Source organism: Scyliorhinus canicula, chromosome 1 (assembly GCF_902713615.1).
Source record: "Scyliorhinus canicula chromosome 1, sScyCan1.1, whole genome shotgun sequence".
Classification (NCBI taxonomy): domain Eukaryota; kingdom Metazoa; phylum Chordata; class Chondrichthyes; order Carcharhiniformes; family Scyliorhinidae; genus Scyliorhinus; species Scyliorhinus canicula.
Genome location: NC_052146.1, coordinates 250,071,483 through 250,095,835, shown reverse-complemented (window position 1 = coordinate 250,095,835; position 24,353 = coordinate 250,071,483). Strand labels below are relative to the sequence as shown.

General features: G+C 48.3%; 1 protein-coding gene across 3 annotated transcripts in view; it reads right to left on the bottom strand.

Annotated features, from left to right (window-relative positions):
- tatdn3 (TatD DNase domain containing 3) overlaps positions 1-24,353 on the bottom strand; it is a 117,507-nt gene that overhangs the window by 15,790 nt on the left and 77,364 nt on the right. The window contains exons 6-9 of one of the 3 annotated variants that reach the window (XM_038811150.1): positions 22,290-22,399; positions 8,986-9,041; positions 4,119-4,231; positions 2,077-2,157 (exon numbers count right to left, since the gene is read on the bottom strand). In XM_038811150.1, coding sequence (XP_038667078.1) covers positions 2,077-2,157; positions 4,119-4,231; positions 8,986-9,041; positions 22,290-22,399 — 360 coding nt within the window. The remainder of the gene's footprint in view (positions 1-2,076; positions 2,158-4,118; positions 4,232-8,985; positions 9,042-22,289; positions 22,400-24,353) is intronic. The other 2 variants (XM_038811160.1, XM_038811170.1) reach the window with 2 other exon arrangements.

Sequence of the window (24,353 nt, the reverse complement as noted above, 5' to 3'; positions counted from 1 at the left end):
TGGTAGACATCCGAAATGAAGACAGCCCTGAAATTTACAGCCTGATATAACTCTGAGGTGAGAGGGAATAGAGGGCCTGTTTGAGGTTGGAATGTCCGGAAGAATGCCTTTCCCTGAGGCCCTGCCAAGTTAAATAGCAGTACCTGCTTAATATTTTTAATCTCCGTTTCCAGGTCCCAGATTGAGACAGTGATTGGTCATGGGTCAGGGAGACATTCAGTAACAGATTGCAGTCAGCAAGCAGGGAGGTGAGATGATGTAATTGGCGGTCGCAAGGGAAGATTGGAAAGGTCAATGTCAGGTGAGATCAGAAGGGTCGGTGGAACAGAAGGGTTGAGTAGTAGTGTTGGACTTCGTAAGGGTCGGAGTGATTGGAAGGGGCATAGATGAGATTGGAAGAGTCAGGAAGCAAGATTGGAAGGGCCAAGGGTTGAAATTGGAAGGGACAGAAGGGTCGGCTGGGGGTGTTGGACATTGGAAGGGTCATGTGTGGAGACACCAGAGGGGGTGGCATGCGGGATTGCAAATGTCAGGATTGGGGTGAGAAAGCTCATGGCCTGGATTGGAAGGGTCAGGGGTGGGATCAGAAGGTAAGGGCAAGATCAGAAAAGCGGGGGTGCCATGACAAGACTCACATTCAGGATTGGAAGGTACGGTGCATTGGGTGGGTTTGTGTGTGAGATCGGAAGGATTCGGGTTGAAATTACAAGGGAAAGGGGCGAGACTGGAATGATCATGGGGCTAGGAACAGAACGTTGGGGTGAGGGATCTCAAGGGTCGGGAGTGTTGAAGTTGGGATCTGATAATCAAGGTCAAGTTCAGAAGGTGGAGGAGGCACTAGATCAGAAGGATTGGCGGAGTGCTCAGAAGAATTTGGAATTTGAGATCAGAAGGGTCAGAGGTAAGTGACGGCACGGTGGCACAGTGGTTGGCAATGCTGCCTCACAGTTCCAGGGGCCCGGGTTCAATTCAAGCCTTGGGTGACTGTGTGGGTTTCCTCCTGGTGCTCCGGTTTTCTCCCAAAGATATGGTTAGGTTGATTGGCCATGTTAGGGGCAGCAGGGTAGCATGGTGGTTAGCATAATGCTTCACAGCTCCAGGGTCCCAGGTTCGATTCCCGGCTGGGTCACTGTCTGTGTGGAGTCTGCACGTCCTCCCCCTGTGTGCGTGGGTTTCCTCCGGGTGCTCCGGTTTCCTCCCACAGTCCAAAGATGTGCGGGTTAGGTGGATTGGCCATGCTAAATTGCCCGTAGTGTCCTAATAAAAGTAAGGTTAAGGGGGGAGGTTGTTGGGTTACGGGTATAGGGTGGGTACGTGGGTTTGAGTAGGGTGATCATGGCTCGGCACAACATTGAGGGCCGAAGGGCCTGTTCTGTGCTGTGCTGTTCTATGTTAAATTGTCCCTTAGTGTCCAAAAAAGGTTAAGTGGGGTTACTGGGTTATGGGGGTAGGGTAGAGGCATGGACATGAGTAGGGTGCTCTTTCCAAGGGCTGGTGCAGACTCGATGGGCTGAATGGCCTTCTTCTGCACTGTAAATTCTATGATTCTATGAAGTGAGTTGAAGCAGGTAAACTGGAACAAGCAGTTAAGTGGAAAGGCATTTACCTTCTGGATCCAGCAGTCCTCCCTTCCCTTGAATTAACATGTTTCCTGAGGCCAAGAGAACCTTGCCTTAGGAGTTCAACTTAAAAACGGGTTAATTCTCAGGCCTGTAGTCTCATTATAATGTTTAAATTACCATCATGCCACCTGCAATCAGGTTGATTGCTCGCCTGCCCCAACCCCAAAACTGGATGTGAACAGGTTGGGGAAGGTTTCAGACTTTTTGCCTCGTTACATGCTGCCTGACCTACCCATTTTTCGGTGGGAGCCCCCAAACGTCTAGCCCTCGGCAGTTTTCTCTCTCATAGGAACCTCTGGTTATATTCTGTTTGACTCTGGCACTTTGCCTTCCTTTAGCCTAATTTATCTAAAAACATTTGGCTCATACTATTGGTGGTCTTGCTCTAAACCACTTCAGTATTCACCTCCTTTTATTTTAGTAAGACAATCACACATGGAATTCCAGATGTTACCTGTTTCTCTGGCCCTAAAGCAGGAGAATCTGTCTCCAAGCAGATAAACTCGAGTGGCAGCTGCTTCACCAATTTCTGCTTCTTGGGAAAAGCAATATGTAAATTAGTATGTTTACGGATCACATAAATCCAAAACTGATCCAGAAAATTCAGATTAAACAATACCTTTCAAAATCTTTTAAAACTATTCATTGTAGTGGTTTAAAGGTAACTTCTCCAAGAAAACTCTTGTGTGACAATCTATTATGTCTGTCCCACAGGTTTGTAGCAGCAAGTTTTGATACATGAAAATGCTGTAAGTGAATACTGAAAATCAACATTTAAGTTTTACATATGTGCTACATGACTAGATTGTTAGTTTTCTCTTTACCCCCTGCAATCTTCTGCCCTTTAGTTATAAGGATGTAATTCTCATGCAGTGGTGGGGTCATCTGAGTGGCAACAGCCCTTCAGTATCGCACCCACATGATCACACCATGTGGGAGTCACGCTGTGGATACTGACAGCTAATAAATTAAGAGGTTAGCACCATTAAGTTGGAATCTGTCTTCATATGGTGGAAGGTTTTCTTTAGTTGCCAAGATTGCAAAAAGTCTGGTTCAGCCTGACTGGGGAGCTGGCAGGAGATGTGAACAGGTCATCCAAATTGGGACATCATCAAAACAACACAGTGGTCTGACAACACAGGGACAGTAGTGGGGTTGAAAAAGGTGGTGAAGAGATTGAGTAGGTGTTGTTAGGATTCTGTGGAATCTGACCCCATGTCTATGGATGATGTTGCCAAGAGGCAGCACACAGATAAAGAGGAAGAGGCTAAGGACAGAGACCTGGTGGAGTCTAAAGGTTACACTGCTAGGATGAGAGAAAAATTATTGCTGATGGGGCTCTGGCTGCAATCAAAGAGTTAAGAATAGAAGTAAGTGCTGATTAAGCTATACAATGGTGAATGGAGGAGCATTGCGTGGTGGACCACATTAAAGGCTGCAGAACGGTGAAGGAGTGCAAAACCATTTGACGCAGCAATGTCACAGAGGATGTGTCATTTGCAATCTTGGTTGGTGCCATTTTGGTGTTGTTACAGGCACAGAGATATAATTGGAGAGATTCAAACAGGAAGTTTCATGAAAGTTGAACATAGATATGGGATATTACAGCACATTCAAAACTTTGGAATGGAAAAGGAATTTGCAGATATGAGTGTTTTTGTTTCAAGGACACAAGAGTTGAGAGTGGGTGTTTTGAGGAAATATTGATGACAATGATTTTGAAAGGGTTTGGCGGGATGTGGAGACCACAGACAATGCCAACTAGCCAAGGGGGCCAGGAAGAAAAGTTGGGTGGATCAGCGGTGAGTATAAATTAAGTTTAGAGAGCAGCTTGTGGGTCTCATAAGCAAAATAATCTCAAGGATGGCATGAAGGGAGACTGGAGAGAAATACAGAGAAACAATAATTCAGGGCTAGGGCAGTGGGGATATTTGACTTGATGAGAAAGGGAATTGTGGAGGAAAGTAGCAGGGACTCTTAGTGACAAAGACGTTTAAGAGCTCGTTGCGTTTGTTGTTGGAGATGACGGCAGACAGAACAAAGAGGTTTGAGGAGACTGTTGATTCAACAGAAAACAAATTGGGTTATCTTTGCTCTTCAGGGTGGTCCTGGTCTGCAGTTTTGACAGAAGAGTATGAGGTTCGATTGCAGCCAGACCCAGCGATACATAAGCAAAATCAGTTGTGCAACAGATATGCTCAAATTTGTGGCTTTGACTTGAGGAAGTGAAGAAAAGAACCACACTAGTGCAATAACCAGCACAAGAGCTAGTAAGGTTTTTGTGGCAGCAAGAACATCAAAGGTGGAAGTGTATGAGTGATTGAGCAAACTGAGCTGGAGAAGCATCTTGGATTTCATTTTCCATAAAGGCTGCACCTTAAACATAGCAATGAGGTTTTGGACCTTCATAAGTGTGTTATTCATCGCATTAGTTAATATAACTGCTACATGCCTAGCGTGTTTGTTTTTTGAGAACGTTATTATATTTGATCTAACCTGCTCGCTTCTTATGATAGATGGTGGAATTGAAAAAAAAAATCCAGCTTTCACCCCTTCCATTGCCACAGAGGGTTTTCCATCAAAAGCGTGAAGCAGCACTTTCTTAGCTCCTAGGAAAACAAAAGAATAACGCTTTATTGGGTAATAATTTAGAATAATACATTTTTCTTTCAGGTCAGATCAGGCCTAATGCTTGCGACAACCGAATACCAAGTTTAAGAAGAAACTGAGGAATCAACATAAGTAGAGCTTATGTTTATGAAATCTGTTTTCTAGTCCCTATGGGCACACCCTAGGCATGCAGGTGTTGGAAATCTGAAATAAAAAGAGAAAATACTGGAAATAACTCTTCAGGTCAGGTAGCATCATTGGAGAAAGAAATAAAAGCTTCCAATTTCTGCCCTTCTTTCATCTTCACATGGTCCATCTCCAATTCTTCCCTTCCTTCACTTCTCTGTCTTCATTTTTGGGTGTGGTATATCAAAGAATATTCAGTATAAGCCGATCAACTCTGACAACTACCTTGACTACCTTCTCCAACCGCACTTCCTGTATTCCATTCTCCCAATTTATCTGTCTTTGGTGCATATGTTTCAATGAGGCAATCTTCCATGCCAGTACTTTGCATAGGTCTTCCTTTTTCCTCAACTGAGCACTCTCCCCCATTGTGATTGATAGGGCCTTTGACCAGTGCCATCACATTTCCTGCACTTCTGCCCTCACCTCTTCCCACTCCCAGAACAAAGATAGGGTTCCCCCTTTCCTCACCTCCCACCCCACCAGCCCCTATATTCAATGGATCATCCTCTGTCAGTTCCCCCACCTTTAGTATGACGCCTCCACCAAATACATCTTCCCAATCCCTTTTCAGTAAGAAGTCTTACAACACCAGGTTAAAGTCCAACATGTTTGTTTCAAACACCAGCTTTCGGAGCACTGCTCCTTCCTCAGGTGATCCCTTCTCAGCATTTCAAAAGGCCCGTTCCCTCAGCAACGCCATGATCTACATCCCCTTCTCACTGCCCCTTTCACTGTAAACACAGGACATGCAACACCTGCCCTTTTGCTTCCTCTGCCCTCAGTTGCCCAAACACTCCATCTAAGTGAAGTAGTGATTTATGAGTACTTCAATCAAATTAATATACTGTGTTTGTTGCTCATAATGTGGCCTGCTCCACACTGGGGAGAACAAAGCAAATTGAATAACTCATTGGCCACCTCTGTTCAATCCACAAGCATGAGTGACCACGAACTTCCAGTCACTTCCTTGCTCTCATGTTGACCCTTCTGTTCTCAGCCTCCTGCAGTGTTTCCCCATGTCCAAAACTCAATACCCACTCGAGAAACAGCAGCTCATCTTTTGATTTGGCACTTTACAGTCTTTCAGCCTCAATACGTTCAACAACTTCAGACTGGAACCTCTGTACCCACTTTGTTTTCTTTATCTTGGCTGGTTTGGGTTTTACTCTCTTGCTTTTCATTTTATTTTGTTTTCGGATGGTAGATAGCCATTATTTTGCTATTCCCACCTCATTAAGACCTTCCAGCGACCCAGGAATCGCGAAACCTGATTGGGCAGAGAATCATGCGAGAGCCAAAAATCGTGGCCGGCGCTGGGGGCCTGATAGAATGCCATGCTCCGGTGCCTCGACAGCGGCGTCAATGTATTCTACTCCACATGTACAGTAAACACTATTGGCACATCATTCACGGACCCGACCAGGTATTCTCTGGGGCCTTTGTGATGTCCAGCAGGTCTTGAGCTCTGCATCCGCTCTTCATGCTGCCATCTTGTTGGTTGTGATCAGTCTGTGTGGGGAGTGGAGTGCTAATATCTGGCTGCAGCTTATCAGCCTCTCAAGTGGCAATCCCGACCCCAGCAAATTGGACACCGTTTTTCATTGGAATCACTTTAGTTCCACGTGGTGCCGGTGAAAACGCTAGCCAATGAATTGCTCCGGCACAGGAGCCAATTTAGTTGTCGTAGAAGTCCACCGATTCTGTCCCGGCATTAACGCTTAGGGCGCGATCCACCGGCTGTTCACTCCGGCGGAATAATAATAATAATAATCACTTATTGTCACAAGTAGGCTTCAGTGAAGTTACTGTGAAAAGCCCCCAGTCGCTACATTCCGGTGCCTGTTCGGGGAGGCCGGTACGGGAATTGAACCCGTGCTGCTGCCTTGTTCTGCATTACAAGTCAGTTGTTTAGCCCACTGTGCTAAACCAGCCTCTGTACTCCAGTCCTTCGTCAGTGCATGGGTTTCCCAGCGACGTGGGGTGCAATCACTGGGAAATCCCATTGACAATGGTGTGGTCAGTAAATCCCACTGGTGGGATGCCTCTGCCGCCGAAAAACACACGACGGGGAAGGTCAGTAAATGCTGCCCACGGTCTCTGAAATGGAGAATCCCGTACATGATCCTTGTTCCTTTACTTGTCCCTTTGCTACTCCCTTTGACCTTCCATCATCGACCTTTTGGTTATTTAATCTCTGTCTTCCACCCTATCGCAGAACTTCCCTTTGGTTCTTTTTCTTACTCCCTACCTATACTTGCTTAAAATTGATTATATCTCTCACTTTTCCCAATTCTGATGAAAGGTCACTGATGTGTAAAGTTAACTGTTCCTCTCCCTACACTTGCTGCCTGACCGCCTGAGTATTTCCAGTATTTATTTTATATGAGCGGGACAATGTTGAACTTGACAACTATTTCAGTTTCACTATCTAGGCAGAATGATGGGATGCATGGCAGAAGAAATATCAAGCACTCCATCATCCCACACACAAATTTAACACTTGTGCCTGGAAATAGATGCTACGGCTTTTACAAGTGGATTAAACAACAATGCATACCACGATAGGTTAAGATATGGGAATGAGCAAGAAAAAACTGCAATAAATTAAATGAGTAATGGTAATAATAATATGACAACGTAATTTGCCTTTAGATTTTTAAAATTACTTTATCAGAGTTACAAAGCCAGAGCTCAGAGTGTGGACAGGGATAAATCCCTAATCCAGCTCCTTGCCTGCTCCAAAAAACAATTCAAATTGAATCCAATTCATGGTCCCCACAAGAGAGACATACCAGATCCAGATATGACACCTGACCTCACGCTCATCTTAGCCAAAAGGCCGAAAAGCGATCATTTGGCCTTAGATATTTCAGTTTATCATTCAGGCCTCATGTTTTGTCCCCAAGTCTCTTGCGTGCCAAGGCATGTTGTTTAAAAGGCTCTGGAACATCATCTTAGTTATAACTATGCATCTTATAACATCAACTTAGTTATAAAAACAGTAAAGCCTATTAAGTCCTCATCTCTCATACCTCCTCAACCCCCACAGACTTCCCATGCCCCACCCATGCCAACCTATGCCCCTCAACCATCCCCCTTGGCCCCTCATGCCCTCTATGACAAACTGTGTCCCAAAAACACCCCTTATAGCCCCAATGCCCCTAAACCCACCACAAAGGCCACTTCTACCTTATATGCCTCTCTACCTTCCCCCCTTGACCCCTTATAGTCCTTATGTCAACTTAGAGCCAATGCTTGCCACTCCCCACCCACCCACCATTCTTTGCCCTTACATCCTCCATGCCAACTAACCCAGAATATATCATGAACAGGTTTCAGAAGATATGCTAAGGTGAAATAAACTGAAGTGCTAAGCATCTATTACAGACTTCACTATATTGAAAACACACTCTCATTGATAAGAACCCATTCGATACATTCAAATCCCTTCAAACACTTAATCCTTTAGAAAAACCAAACTGTATTCATAGAATCATAGAATCCCTACAGTGCAGAAGGAGGCCATGTGGCCCATCAAGTCTGCACCGACCCTCTGACAGAGCACTTCCTGCCCGACCACAATAACCTTTTAACCTAACCTGCACAACTTTGGATGCTAAGGGGTAATTTAACACGGCCAATCCACCTAATCCGCACAACTTTGGTCTGTGGAGGAAACCCACGCAGACACGGGGAGAACGTGCAAACTCCACACAAACAGTCACCCAAGGCTGGAATTGAACACTGTGAGGCAGCAGTACTAATGACTGTGCCACGGTGCCGCCCCGATATAGCCCCATATCAAAGACAGTTAATCTTTTTATAACCACTTGGAGCTGACAATTACTGTGAAGGTGCAGGTCCTCTCGCTGTGATAATGATAGGTTGTGGAAGTAGTCAAGCAGTGATAAGAGTATAATGATAACCCTCAGGTCTAGGTCAACAAACAGCCACTGAAATTGGTAGCACCATTTCTTTTTAACTGCAGGCTATTCTTTTAAAATTTAATGAGCAGGGGTTTTAAATAACTTCCACAGACCTTATTCACATTCACATCCACTCTTTTAAAAAAAATAAATTTAGAGTACCCAATTCATTTTTTCCAATTAAGGGCCAATTTAGCGTGGCCGATCCACCTGCACATCTTTGGGTTGTGGGGGCGAAACCCACGCAAACACAGGGATAATGTGAAAACTCCACAAGGACAGTAACCCAGAGCTGGACTGGAATCTGTGACCTCGGTTTCACATCCACTCTTAACAATCATGTCACACACAGTGGGAAATGGACCTAGTTCCAGTGAAAATGGGGGATGTTTGAACTTAGCACTGAGTTCAAATGGCCCTGCTGAGTTTGGGATTCTCATATGTGTGAATCACATCACGGTCCACCCAACCCCCCCCCCCCCCAGCCCCCCAGCACAAACAGCACCTGTTGGAAATATGGGTAGAACTTCCAGATTTGCGGTTTCGTCGCCATTTTGGTAAAGGCGCAAGCCTTAATTCAGGCCTCAATATGCATGTGACATCTACAAAACTGAAAATAAGGAATTTAAAATTTAGACCTTGTTCCTTTAGAAGATTGATGGTCGGACGCCCAGCAGAGCGGGAATGTACATTTCTATAATGAAAGAAAAATGAATAATTAGAATAGTACAATGCGAGCAGTATACTGAATGAAGCATTAGAATAAATTTAAAATGGTAATCTTCAGCTAAAAAGGTGATATGATATAATTGCAGTTTTCAATACCATTCAGAGCTCTTCAGATATTGAAGCAGTTCATGCCCTGGACAAGACCTGGACAGCAATCAGGTTTGGTCTGATGAGCGGCAAATAACATTTGCACCACACAGGTGCCAGGCAAAGACGATTTACAAAGAAAATCTAACCATCTTCCCTTCACATTCTATGACATTGTCATCGCTGAATTGCCCTACCATCAACATTTGGGAGTACCTTCATAGTCATACAGTGATTGAATTTTACAGCACAGCAAGAAGCCCTACGGTCCATCATGTCTGCGCTGGCCATCAAGTACCTAACTATTCTAATCCCATTTTCCAGCACTTGGTCCGTAGCCTCTGTATCAAGTAACTCGCTCCTGACTCTTCAAAGGCTGTCCACCATTTACAAGGCACAAGGAATGTGATAGAATAGCCTTCACTTATCTGGATAAGTGCATCTCTAACCACATTAGTGAAGCCAGCAACCATTCAAGACAAAGCAGCTTGCATGATCGGCATTCCATTTACCACCTTAAAACAGTCATTCCTTCCACCACCAGCACATAGTGGCAGCAATGTGTACAAATCCAAGATGCACTGAGGCAATGCCTTCCAGCTTCCAGCTTCCAACACCTTTCAAACCCTTACCCCTGCTACCTATATGATCAAGAGCAGTAGATGCATGGGAACACCATCACCTTGCAAGTTCCCCTCCAAGTCACATACATAGAACATAGAACATAGAACAGTACAGCACAGAACAGGCCCTTCGGCCCTCAATGTTGTGCCGAGCCATGATCACCCTACACAAACCCACGTATCCACCCTATACCTGTAACCCAACAACCCCCCCCCCCCCCCCCCCCTAACCTTACTTTTATTAGGACACTATGGGCAATTTAGCATGGCCAATCCACCTAACCCGCACATCTTTGGACTGTGGGAGGAAACCGGAGCACCCGGAGGAAACCCACGCACACAGGGGGAGGACGTGCAGACTCCACACAGACAGTGACCCAGCCGGGAATCGAACCTGGGACCCTGGAGCTGTGAAGCATTTATGCTAACCACCATGCTACCCTGCTGCCCCTCCTGCTACCATCCTGCCTTGCAAATATATTTTCATTCCTTCACTTCCACTGGGTCAAATTTCTGGAACTTCCTCCCTAACAGCACTGTAGATATATCATCGGCACATACATTTCAGTGGTTCAAGAAAGTGACTCACCACCACCTGTTCAAGGGTAATTAGGAATGGGCAATATATGCTGGCCCTGTCAGTGGCCCTCATATCACAAGAACGAATAATAAAATGTGTATGTTTTTTAAAAAAAAATAATTTTTATTGAAATTTTTACAAAATATAAACATCTTGACTCTATTAATAAACAACCGCGGTAACACCCCAAGAACAATACCCCCCCAACTTCAAGAGCAACTTCAAACAAAAGGAAAAAGAAAAAAAAAGAAAAAACAAAAGATCACCCAAACAACAAAAGGGAAAGAGATAGCACCCGCCACACCCCACAGACCCATGTACACAGTTCTCCCTCCCCCCAATCCAAACCCCCCCCTCCCCCCAATCCAAACCCCCCCCTCCCCCCAATCCAAACCCCCCCCTCCCCCCAATCCAAACCCCCCCCCCTCCCTCCCCCCCGGGTTGCTGCTGCTGTCGGCCTATTTCCCTACCGTTCCGCCAGGAAGTCCAGGAAAGGCTGCCACCGCCTGAAAAACCCTTGTACTGATCCTCTCAGGGCAAATTTCACCCTCTCCAATTTAATGAACCCCGCCATATCATCGATCCAGGCCTCCACGCTTGGGGGCCTCGCATCCTTCCATTGGAGCAAGATCCTCCGCCGGGCTACTAGGGACGCAAAGGCCAGAACACCGGCCTCTATCGCCTCCTGCATTCCCGGCTCCACTGCCACCCCAAAAATTGCGAGTCCCCAGCCTGGCTCGACCCTGGATCCCACCACCCTCGACACCGTCCTTGCTACCCCCTTCCAAAACTCCCCCAACGCTGGGCACGCCCAAAACATATGGCCGTGGTTCGCTGGGCTCCCCGAGCACCTAGCACACCTGTACTTGCCCCCGAAAAACCTACTCATCCTCGACCCAGTCATGTGGGCCCTAGGCAGCACCTTGAACTGTATGAGGCTAAGCCTCGCACAGGAAGAGGAGGAATTCACTCTCTCCAGGGCATCCGCCCACGTCCCCTCCTCAATCTCCTCACCCAGCTCCTCTTCCCATTTACCCTTCAGTTCCTCCACTGAGGCCTCGTCTACCTCCTGCATTACCCGGTATATGTCCAAAATCCTCCCTCCTCCAACCCACACCCCCGAGAGCACCCTGTCCTGTACCCCACGTGGGGGCAACAAGGGGAACCCCTCCATCTGCCGCCTGGCAAACGCCCTAACCTGCATGTACTGAAACATGTTCCCCGGGGGGAGCCCAAACTTCCCCTCTAACTCCCCCAAGCTCGCAAACCTCCCCTCCACAAACAGGTCCCTCAACCTCCTAACCCCTGCCCTGTGCCAGCCCAGAAATCCGCCATCAATGCTCCCTGGGACAAACCGATGGTTCCCCCGTATCGGGGCCTCCATCAAGCCCCCCATTTCTCCCCTGTGCCATCTCCATTGCCCCCAAATTTTGAGGGTAGCCGCCACCATCGGGCTCGTGGTATACCTCGTTGGAGGGAGCGGCAACGGCGCCGTTACTAGCGCCTCCAAGCTCATGCCCACACAAAACGCCGCCTCCATCCTCTTCCATGCTGCCCCCTCCTCGTCCATTACCCACTTACGCACCATCGCTGCGTTGGCAGCCCAATAGTACTCACAGAGGTTGGGCAACGCCAGCCCCCCCTATCCCTGCCACGCTCCACGAACACTCTTCTAACCCTCGGAGTCCCATGCGCCCACACAAATCCCGTGATACTCCTGTTGACCCTCCTAAAAAAGGCCTTCGGGATAAGGATGGGAAGGCACTGGAACAGGAACAGAAACCTCGGGAGCACCGTCACCTTAATGGACTGCACCCTCCCCGCCAGTGACAGCGGTAACATATCCCACCTCTTAAACTCCTCCTCCATCTGCTCCACCAACCTTGTGAGGTTGAGCTTGTGCAGGGCCCCCCAGCTCCCCGCCACCTGGACCCCTAGGTACCTGAAGCTCTTCCCTGCCTGCTTCAATGGGAGCCTACCAATCCCCTCCTCTTGATCCCCCGGATGTACCACAAACACCTCACTCTTGCCCAAGTTCAACTTATACCCCGAGAAACCCCCGAATTCACTAAGAATCCTCATCACCTCCGGCATCCCCCCACCGGGTCCGCCACATACAGCAACAGGTCGTCCGCGTACAGCGACACTCGATGCTCCTCCCCACCCCGCACCAGGCCCCTCCAGTTCCCTGACTCCCTCAATGCCATGGCCAGGGGCTCAATTGCCAACGCGAAGAGCAAGGGGGACAGGGTGCACCCCGTCTCGTCCCCCGGTACGGCCGAAAGTACTCCGACCACCTCCTATTTGTGGCTACACTCGCCATCCAGGCCTCGTAGAGCAGCCTCACCCACCGGATAAACCCCTCCCCAAACCCAAACCTCTCCAACACCTGCCACAAATACTCCCACTCAACCCTATCAAAGGCCTTCTCCGCATCTAATGCCACCACTATCCCCGCCTCCCCTTCCACAGCCGGCATCATAGTAACGTTGAGGAGCCTTCGTATGTTTGTATTCAGCTGCCTATCCTTCACAAACCCCGTCTGGTCCTCATGAATGACCCCGGGCACGCAATCCTCTATTCTAGTGGCCAGGATCTTTGCCAGCAGCTTAGCATCGGCGTTCAGCAGCGAAATCAGCCTATATGATCCGCACAGCAGAGGGTCCTTGTCCCGCTTCAGGATCAAGGAAATCAGCGCCCGTGACATAGCTGGGGGCAAAGCCCCCCCTCCCTTGCCTCGTTAAAGGTCCGAACCAACAGGGGGCCCAACAGGTCCAAATACCTTTTATAAAATTCCGCCGGAAACCCGTCCGGCCCCGGCGCCTTCCCCAACTGCATGCTCCCTATCCCTTTGACCACCTCCTCCAGCTCGATCGGCGCCCCTAATCCCTCCACCTGCTCCTCCTCCACCCTCGGGAATCGCAGCTTGTCCAAGAAGCGCCCCATTCCACCCCCCTCCACCGGGGGCTCCGACCGGTACAGTTCCCCATAGAAGTCTCTGAAGACCCCATTAACATCTACTCCCCTCCGCACCACCTTCCCAGCCCCATCCGTCACTCCCCCAATCTCCCTGGCCGCGTCCCGCTTTCGGAGCTGGTGTGCCAGCATCCTGCTCGCCTTCTCCCGGTATTCATACACCGCCCCCTGTGCTTTCCTCCACTGAGCTTCCGCCTTTCTGGTAGTCAATAGGTCAAATCTGGCCTGAAGGCTACGCCTCTCCCCCAGCAATCCCTCCTCTGGGGCCTCCGAATATCTCCTATCCACCTGCACCATCTCCCCTATCAGTCTCTCCCTCTCCCTCTGTTCCCCCCTCTCCCTATGGGTTCGAATGGAGATCAATTCCCCCCTCATCACCGCCTTCAATGCCTCCCAGACCGTCCCCACTCAAACCTCCCCATTATCATTGGCCTCAAGGTACCTCTCGATACACCCCCGAACCCTCTCGGCCACCTCCTCATCTGCCAGCAACCCCACCTCCATGCGCCAGAGCGGACGTTGGTCCCTCTCTTCCCCCAGCCCGAGGTCCATCCAGTGCGGGGCATGATCTGAAATGGCAATAGCGGAGTATTCCACATCCTCCACCCTCGACACTAACCCCCTGCTCAGGACAAAAAAATCAATCCTCGAGTAAGCCTTATGTACGTGGGAGAAAAACGAGTATTCCCTGGCCCTTGGCCTCGCAAACCTCCAGGGGTCCACTCCCCCCATCTGGTCCATGAAGCCCCTCAGCACCTTAGCCGCCGCCGGCCTCCTACCCGTCCGGGACTTGGATCGATCCAATGGGGGATCCAGTACTGTGTTGAAGTCCCCCCCCATGATCAGGCCCCCCACCCCCAGGTCCGGAATGTGGCCCAACATACGCCACATAAACCCCGCATCGTCCCAATTTGGGGCGTAAACATTCACCAACACCACCCGCTCCCCCTGCAGCTTGCCACTCACCATCACATATCTCCCGCCACTGTCAGCCACCACATTTAACGCCTCAAATGATACCTTCTTCCCCACCAGGGTCGCCACCCCCCTACTCTTCTCATCCAGCCCTGAGTGAAATACTTGGCCCACCCATCGCTTCCTTAGCTGAACCTGGTCCGCCACTCTCAGGTGTGTCTCCTGGAGCATGGCCACATCCGCCTTCAGTCCCTTCAGGTGCGCAAATACCCGGGCCCGTTTGACCGGCCCATTCAGCCCCCTCACATTCCAGGTTATCAGCCGGATCCGAGGGCTCCCTGCCCCCCTCCCCTGCCGATTAGCCATACCCCATCCCTTGCCCACCCCCGGCCAGCGTCCCCCACTCTGCCAGTTTCCCACGGCGGCAACTCCCCCCCTCCAGCACCCCCTGCGTCCTCCAGCTCCTTCCTGACCGTTTCAGCAGCAACCCGGTACCCCCCCCCCCCCCCACTCCCCTCCCCCCCCCCCCCCCCCAGGCTAGGACCCCTCCTAGCCGCGCCCCTCCCTCCACAGCACTCCCGTGAGCCAGCTAACTTCTGCTGACCCCGGCGACTCCCGCCCTACCTTCGGCTCCTCCCCACGTGGGACTGCCCCTCCTCCATTGTGCCCGTCAACGGGTCCCCCCTCCCCCCGCTCTTGCGCGGGAAAGGAAAACAGTCAGCAACGACCCGCGCTTCTCAGCCCCGGCCCCACCATCTCCCAGCGCGGGAAACCCACAGAAAGCCCGCGCTTTCGCCCTGCCAGGCCCCGCCTCCTCCAGGGCCACTCCCATTGTCAGTCCCCCCCACCAGCTCCCCGAACTCCCCGTTTACCACTCTGCCCGAACCCGTCCACCCGATCCCTGCTTAAAATCCCATATAGAAAAAACAGTACGACATCACCCCACCCACCCTAAGACCAACCCACTTCTTACACTAAACCAAGCAAATGCAAATATAGTAAATACAGTATAATACAACATCCCCCATCCCAGACCCTCAGTTTGAGTCCAATTTCTCGGCTTGCACAAAGGCCCACGCCTCCTCCGGGGACTCAAAATAATGATGCCGATCCTTATAGGTGACCCACAGACGTGCCGGCTGCAACATGCCGAACTTCACACTCCGTCTGTGGAGCACCGCCTTCGTCCGGTTAAACCCGGCCCTTCGCCTCGCCACCTCCGCACTCCAGTCCTGGAAGATCCGCACCTCCGTGTTCTCCCACTTGCTGCTCCGCTCCTTCTTGGCCCACCTGGAGCACACACTCACGATCCACGAACTGATGAAACCTCACCAACACCGCCCGCGGCGGCTCGTTCGGCTTGGGCCTCCTAGCCAGAATTCTGTGGGCCCCCTCCAACTCCAGGGGCCCCTGGAAGGACCCAGCCCCCATCAGCGAGTTTAACATAATCACCACATAGGCCGTAGGTCCGACCCCTCCAGCCCCTCCGTGAGGCCCAGGATCCGCAAATTCTTCCTCCTCGACCGGTTATCCAGCTCCTCGAACCGCTCCTTCCATCTTTTATGGAGCGCCTCGTGCATCTCTACCTTCCCCCTTTCGGAGACCTGCTGCTGCAGCTCCCGGATCGCAGCCCCCTGGGCTGTCTGGGTCTCCATCAGTTCCCTGTTAGTTACCTTCAGGGACTCCAGCAGCTCCAACTTCAGCTCCTGGAAGCAGCGCAGCAGAGTTGCCTGCTGCTCCTGGACCCACCTCCTCAGCTCCTCGAGGTCTCCGCCGGCCGCCATTTCATCTTCCTGCACCCGTTTTTCCAGAGGTGCTTTCTTCGGCTTTTTCTCTGCCCCGCTCCTGGTCCGGACCATGGGACCGTTGGGGTCGACTGCTGCCCTCTTCCCCCGTTGGGGTTTGCCGCTACAGCTCCGTTGGGGGCCCTGAAAAGAGCCCCAAAGTCCGATCTCCGCGGGAGCCGCCGAATGTGCGGCTTAACTGCTCATCGCCGCCACCGGAAGTGTCTAAAATGTGTATGTTAAGCCGTTTCAGTTTTTAAAATAATTATTAGATAGAAATATTATGGCACTACTTCTTTGCTCATTGCAGCTAGGTATTTTGAAAATAATGATAGATAACTTAAAAGATTGCCATCTGGCTTGAATTTTGCAGTTTTGAATTTCTTTGCTCCTGTTATTGCATTAGAATCTCTCAAATCATTTACAGTCTAAACAGAACACAGAATTAAAAGTATCTCCACACCCCTGGGTCACTGTCCGTGTGGAGTTTGCACATTCTCCCCATGTTTTTGTAGGTTTCGCCCCCACAATCCAAAGATGAGCAGGGTAGGTGGATTGGCCATGCTAAATTGCCCCTTATTGGAAAAAAATGAATTGGGTACTCTAAATTTAAAAAAAAAGTATATTGTCATGTGAGAGTGCTTTTAAGAAAAGTGTGTTTTATCAAATAGCTGCAGTGATGTCATTGTGTGGGTGGAGCTGGAATGTGATTCTGCTTTTTACTTTCTTTTGAGCTGGAAGCTCTTTTTGGCTCTGTTTTAATTTCGCTTTCAGTTGGAGAGCTAAATCAAGCAGATTTTTACTGGTGTCTCTCTGTATGTTAAACCAGGTGTTTAGATCACTTGATAATTTAAAAGTGATAACTGTTCTCTGTAGAGAATTCAAACCTTTGTTAAAAAGTGTTTTGGCTTATGGATGTTGTAAGGAAAGTTACTAAGGGTTACCTATAGAGTACTGTATCATTTTGGGGGGTTATCAGTGTTGGTAGTTGGTAAAATGTTTACTGTGTGCTTATAAAATGTTAACTGGATTCATAGAATAAACATTATTTTGTTTTAAAAATACTTTAGATCTCTGTTGCATCACACCTGTAAAGTGGGCCCTTGTGCTCCCCATAACCAAAATCTATTAAACGTTGTGGGTCAGGTGAACTCCTTGATATACTTTGGTGTTCTCTAAACCCTGGCCCATAACAATATCCACTAACTTCAGTGATGGCATTCCTTAAATTCCTCCACAACACCTTCAGAATCACCTGAATGTTTCTTATTTTTATTCAAACGTTTTCCTTTTTATACATAACACCAAAACTACACAACACCCCAAATTACAAACCCCTCCAAGAGAAAAAAAACAAAAGAGCCATCCCCCCTAACTCCCTCCCCTCACCCCCCCCCCGCCCCAGCCTCGTCCCCCTCCGCATCAACTAACCATGATCAGCTCTTTGATGTACAAGATGAACGGTTGCCACCTTCAGTAGAATCCCTCAACTGCTCCCCTCTCGATGTATTTGACTTTGCTGAGGTATAGAAACTCCATCAGATCTCCCACCACACTGAGGCACTGGGCGGAGAAGTAGACCTTCACCCCAGCAGTACTTGCCTTTGAGCAATCAGCGAAGCGAAGGCCAGGACATCGGCCACCATCCCTGTCGGCAACTCTGGCAAGTCTGACACCCCAAGTATGGCCACTAAGGGACAGGGCTCCAGTTCAATTTTCAAAATCGCTGACATGGTGCGAAAGAAGGAGACCCAGAACCCCACGAGCTTGGAACACGCCCAGAACATGTGTACATGATCAGCCAGACCTCTCCCACAATGCTCGCTTGTTCTCTACCCTAGACCTCATCAAATGAGCCCTAAGCACTACTTTACGCTATATTAAGTCAAGTTTCGCACACGAGGACATGGCGTTCACATTCTGCAGGGCTTCACTCCACGCCCCCTCCTCCAACATCAGCCACAACACCTCCTCCCACTTAGCCTTAACCCCCTCAACTGATACTGCATCCTTGGCCACGATCCTTTCATAGATACCCAAGGTACTCCCCTCCTCCAACCCCGTAAGTGAAAGCACCCTCTCCATCAATGAGATTGGTGGCGGCACAGGGAAAGTCGGATAGATCTGTTTCACAAAATTGCTAACTTGTAGGTATCTGAACGAGCCAGACAGCGAGAGGCTAAATTTACCGGACAACTCTGCCAAACTCGCAAATCATCCCTCCAAGAACAGGTTCCCCCATTCCTTCCAATCCCTTCCCACCCCCCCCGAACAGATTCCCCCATTCCTTCCAATCCCTTCCCCCCCCGCCCCGAACAGATTCCCCCATTCCTTCCAATCCCTTTTCTTCCCCCCCCCCCCAACCTTGCAGTCTCAAACATATCATTTGCACCGTCCTCAATTTAAAACGTTGCCAAAATTGCCTTCATATCTTCAGGGTGGGGACAACCATCGGATTTGCCAAATATTTCACTGGTGAAAACGGAAGCGAACCCCGGCACCAACATAATTTCACCTCCATCCGTCCCCATGTAGCCTGCCGATCCCCAAACCACACCAACAACTTCTCCGTATTTGTTACCCAGTAATTATATACTAAGCTCGGCAATGCTAAGCCCTTGATTCTTGGTCCCTCTGAAGGACTGTCCTTCGAATCCTCTCGACTTTACTCGCCCCACCTAGATGTTCTTTACAAGGAGTCCATGTGGAGAAATTCCAGTATTGCACCTGTGCACAACCACCTGTTACAACTACTCTCCCAAATCAAAGTAATGTTAAGTCTGTGCTTATACATTATGTACCGGTTGACAAATGACCCAACACCATTTGCTTTGGCACATGAGAGTGACAAGTGCCTGTTCTAAATCAGGTGTGCTCTTATTTTTAGTTCAGTCATGCACATGGTTATCATCTTGGTATTTATGGTCCTTTTCTCCCCTCCCTTCCACCCAGTGATCTGCAAATCATTTTATACTCTGCTTCTTGATAGTTATACAAATACCTTTAGGTTACAGATTGTATTATTAGAAATGAAATGTCAAAAGGCCAAGCGAAACAACATCTAGATTGTTCCCTGTAATCGGGAATACAATCCCTACAGTGCAGAAGGCGGCCATTCGACCCATTGAGTCTGCACTGACCCATGGCGAAAGAGCACCCCATCTACAACCCAATTTCTAAGCTATATCACAAGGCAACTGGCCACCAATCTAGGGTGCTTTCAGCTTTGCTAATAACCTTTTGTGTGGGATTATGTCAAATGCCTTCTGGAAGTTCAAATGGATAAGATCCAGGCAACACTCCTGTTGCAAACCTCACGAAGACCATGGGGGAATCGCTGATTGATCTATCCGACGGCTTTGTAGAATGTGAGTTCCTGTTTGAGCGAGCAGAGGCTCTGTCTTGTAGCCCGCGCCTCCTGGAATCATTTTACTGACACCAAAAAATTCGACACAATTTACCCATCACAAATCCACACTGACTAACTCTAATCAGTTCACATTTTCTCAAGTGCCCAGTTACTCTGTTCCTGATGACAGATTCTAATAATTTCTCCACAACTTGTGTTAGATGAACAGGCTTGTAGCTACCTGTTTCTCACTCTGATCTTTCTTAGATAATGGAGGAATGTTTGCAGATTTTCCATTCAATGGCGCAACTTCCAAATCAACAGAGCTTTGCGAGATCTGCAATTTTCTCAACTATTTCTTTTGATACCATATCAGGTTCTGGAGAAAGCAGTTTATGAATGCATGGCAGGAAATAGCACCAAAGTAAGTTAAAAGATTTTATAGTGTGCTCTAAGATTCCACCAACGATGCAGGCACCATTACTTTGGAGGCAGCAGTTTGAATAAACGCCTAGGGGTAACTTTGAATATGTGCGGTAAATTTGGAAACAGTGGAAAACACGGTGATATTGGATCAGCCTATTCTATACCATTCTTGCTTTTCCAAAATTCATAATTACCCCTCTGATTTTCAAGATTGAAACAAATGCATTGACCTATGGATCCACATCAATTACAAAGACTGCCCCAAGGGATCACTGAATGCATTGCAATGTCTTTTCTCAATGCATGAGGCCTTCACAGAGGAGAATTAAATTGTCAGTTTTATCAGCACTTCCTTGGTGAAAACTGAGCAGGTTGAATCAGCTAAATGGGCACCTTGGCAGCATTCCCTGACAAAAATAGGATGCATTTAGGTTTCTCTCTTTCTCTTAATGTCCATGCTGTTATAATTTATGAATAATTGATTCAAATGATCTCAAAGGGACTTAAAGGATATTTGACTGACTCTCTTCTATTTCATGAAGCAGGATCAGACACCCACCATGGTGCTCATAATGCAGAGTCAACCAGTCCCATGTCCATCCCAGGACTTGGAAGCCTAATGAGAGGTGTAATTTCCATCACAAGTGGGTCATAATTATTTGCAGCAACTCCCCATCCGAAAATGCGATTTAAACGTAAACTTCAGATGGTTCTGATTGTGTTCCATCAATAGTGACCAGAAAAAGTTAGAAGAATTAAAACTACTTCTAGTTTCTGGGTAACTTGTACAGATCCAAACCAAAACTCCAAGGGGGGCCCACAGCCCAAATCCGAGGGATCATCGCTCTCCCACCCTGACTCGCCCCAACAATGCGTCTCCCCACCATCCACAGGAATTCCTTAGTCTAATGGGAACTTTCCCCACAACCAGGGGCTTCCCCCATACCCAACTACACCCCCACCAGGGGACACCCTACCTTCATGGGAACTCCGTCTCCCAAGACCTGACTCCCGACCTCCTCCACTACAAGGCCCGGCTCCTGACTTCTGCCCACACCCGGCCAGATCCGACCCGCTATCAACCTCCTGCCAGCCCTGACTGCTGGCCTCTTCCCCTTCCCACCCCACCCAACGCAAAGGTCTGAATGTCGAACTCCCTCCCCCAGCACTTCCAACCCCAGCTAGGCCTGACCGAAACCTCCAAATCATATCCACTTACCTTATACGCTTACCTTGTACCTGACTTGTCAAAGAATTTTAAATCTGGCAAGTCCTTTAAATGGACCTGGTTTACGCTAGCTATTGTATAGGCCCCAAACCAAAGCCCCAAGGGCCCCTCCAATCCCCAAATCCCTAGAGGACTATCCCACCCCCACCCCAACAATGGGTCTCCCCATCCCCCACAGGAATTCTCTGTCCCGTGGGATTTTCTCCCCAATCAGGGACTTCTTCCACCTCCTTACCTGGGGAAGGTCCAGTGAGTGGGGTGGACATGGGGGCTTGGAGGGATTGGCCAACACATTTTTGGGGCATTCCTCAGTTACACTGCACTGGAGCTCAGAATGTTTGGCCTAACAGAATCTTACCTCAGAATCTGTCTAATAAAAACCTTTAAGAAGGTGTTGAATATACTTTGGGCCCATAATTGCTGATTTGGAGAAATGCTAAAATGAGGGACTGAAAGGTGCATTAAAAAGGGGCTGTGGCTTATGAACATGTGACTGAGCTGCACTCAACAGTATGTCCCAGGAGCTAACTGCACTACACAGATCTTGGCCAGCCTGAGTTGGCAAGTCGGCAAGATAGGAGCGGTAGCATTTCAAGCTAAGTACGCAACTGCCACTCCACCGAATGTCACAGCCCACATGTCTGCTCAACGGAAATTGCAACTTGATGAGGCATAAAGTAAATACCATTATTTCCAACAGTGCTATAACTATATAGGGCAGCACGGTGGCATAGTGGTTGGCACTATGACTTCACAACGCCAGGGTTCCATGTTCGATTCCCTCTTGGATCACAGTCTGTGCGGAGTCTGCACGTTCTCCCCGTGTCTGCGTGGGTTTCCTCCGGGTGCTCCGATTTCATCCCACAGTCCAAAGATGTGCAGGTTAGGTGGATTGGCCATGCCAAATTGCCTTTTGGTTAGATGGGGTTGCAGGGTTACAGGGATAGGGCGGAGATGTGGAGTTAAGTAGGGTGCTCTTTCCAAGAGCCGATGCAGACTCGATGGGCCGAATGGCCTCCTTCTTCTAAATTCTATGATTCTATCATAACTAAGATGGGTGAGTTTAGGGAAAACAATTAGTTTATTTCATGATACTATTTAAGTGGATAGCTGTAGTATCAAATAGCTGATTTCCTTGCACTGTCAGTCTGTACAAACATTTCTTCTTGCCATAATTAGATAGTGAGTAGCTTGGACTTCCCTATACCCATCTCCCAATTCCCATAGAAAAGAGGGTTTACATACAAAGGTAAATCCAGCCGTTTTGCAATTTCAATCTGTTCAATGAAGACCTGTCTCTGTTCATTTTTTTGTGCCTCCGTGCTGGCAATTCGTGGAGTGAAATCCAATCCAACCTGGAATAAAATCAGAGAACAACATATGAGACTGTTGATTCAAAATTACATATTTACAATTATACGTATTAATCCACTATATTAAGGTAAAATGACTAAAAACAGTATTTTTCATTTCCATTAAACCCCCCCCAGCAAGTCTGACAATTCTTGAGGCTTTTTGATAGTTTTTTTAGCTTCCTGCTCCCCCTCCGCAGCCTGGCGCCCAGGCCCTGCTTGCACTCATTCTCATTTGTGGAGCCTTTGCCTAATGGGGTGGGAACATCACGGTGGAGTGGCCAAGCCTTTAATTATATTAAAACTCATGCAAATCACAGTTTTGCATGGATCTGTTGGCATGGAATGCAAATCTCGATATCGCTGCCTGCAAGGGACCAGAGCATGGCACTGGAATGGGCATCGGGATTTTTTCCACCTCGTCTAATTCTCTGCCTGAACGCGATTCTCGCTTCTGGCTTCACGCCACGGAGAATCCAGTTCAGTATTAATCATCATTCAAAAAGGTATGGGCTAATCAAGAATGGTCAGCATAGACATTTTAAGGAAAATGCCTGATTGATTTAATTGAAAATTTTGAGTCGGTAACGACAAATGTGCATGAGGGTCGTATGTTTGATGCCGTCCACATGGATTTTAGCAAAGCCTCTGACAACGTCCCACATGGGAGTTTAATCAGAAATATAAAAGTCCCTTTGATCAGAGGGAAATTGGCAAGTTAGATCCAAACAGTGTTAGTGACTGTTAAAAGCAAAAGGGTAATGGTTAATGGGTGCTTTTGTGACTGGAAGGCTATTTCCAGTGGGATTCCACAGCCCTCAATACTAGGTCCCATGTTTTTCATGGTATCTATCAAAGATTTGAACTTAAATGAAGAGGCATGATTAAGAAGTTTGCCGATGTTACAAAAACTGGCCATTTGGGTGGAAAGCTGTCGGCTGCAAGAAGATTTCAACAGACAGGACTGTGGGTAGAAAAGTGTCAAGTGGAATTCGTTCCAGAGAAGTGTGGGGTCATGCATTTAGCGAGGGCAAACAAAACAAGAGTATACACAATAAATGGTAGGTTATTAAAAAGTGTTTGCATGAATGTTCACAAATCTCTGAAGGTAGTGGGAGTGTTCAGGGTGTTCAAGACTGCATATTTTACTGTATGGGCTGAAGGAGAGAACATTAGAGCAAGGAGGTTATATTTGAAATGTATAAAACATTAGTTAGGCCACAGCTAGAGCATTTTGTACAGTTCTCGTTAGCACATTATAGTAATGATGTGAGTGCATTAGTGAGGGTACCGAGGAGATTAATGAAGATGTTTGCAGGACTGGACAATGTTAGTTGTGAGGAAAGATTGGATAGGCTGTAGATGTTTTCTTTGGAATACAAAAAGTTGAGGGGAGTTGTAGTTGAGGTGTAAAAACAAATTTTGGGCCTAGATAGAGTGGACAGGAAGGATCTATTTTTCTTTGCAGGGAGATCAATAACCAGTGGGGATAATGCAAAGTAATTGGCAGAAGATTAGGAGGAGAGTTGAGAAATTTTTTCATGTAGAGAGTGATTAACTGATTGTTGAGAATAGGACTTTTATACAACTACCTATGACCTGCTAGATCCAGCGTTTTTCAGAACTGTTGTTTTCATAGTTACGAATGCAATGAAAAATGACATTGCTGGTTCCACTGCTGTTGTGTGTTTTGCTGCTGTTTTAGTCAGTAAAAGAGTAATCTTATGCACCCACAAGGCGGGGAGAGCGACTGGGAGCACAGGGGAGGGACTGGGAGCACAGGGGCGGGGCTGGGAGCACAGGGGAGGGACTGGGAGCACAGGGGCGGGACTGGGAGCACAGGGGAGGGACTGGGAGCACAGGGGAAGGGCTGGGAGCACAGGGGAGGGACTGGGAGCACAGGGGAGGGACTGGGAGCACAGGGGAGGGACTGGGAGCACAGGGGAGGGACTTGGAG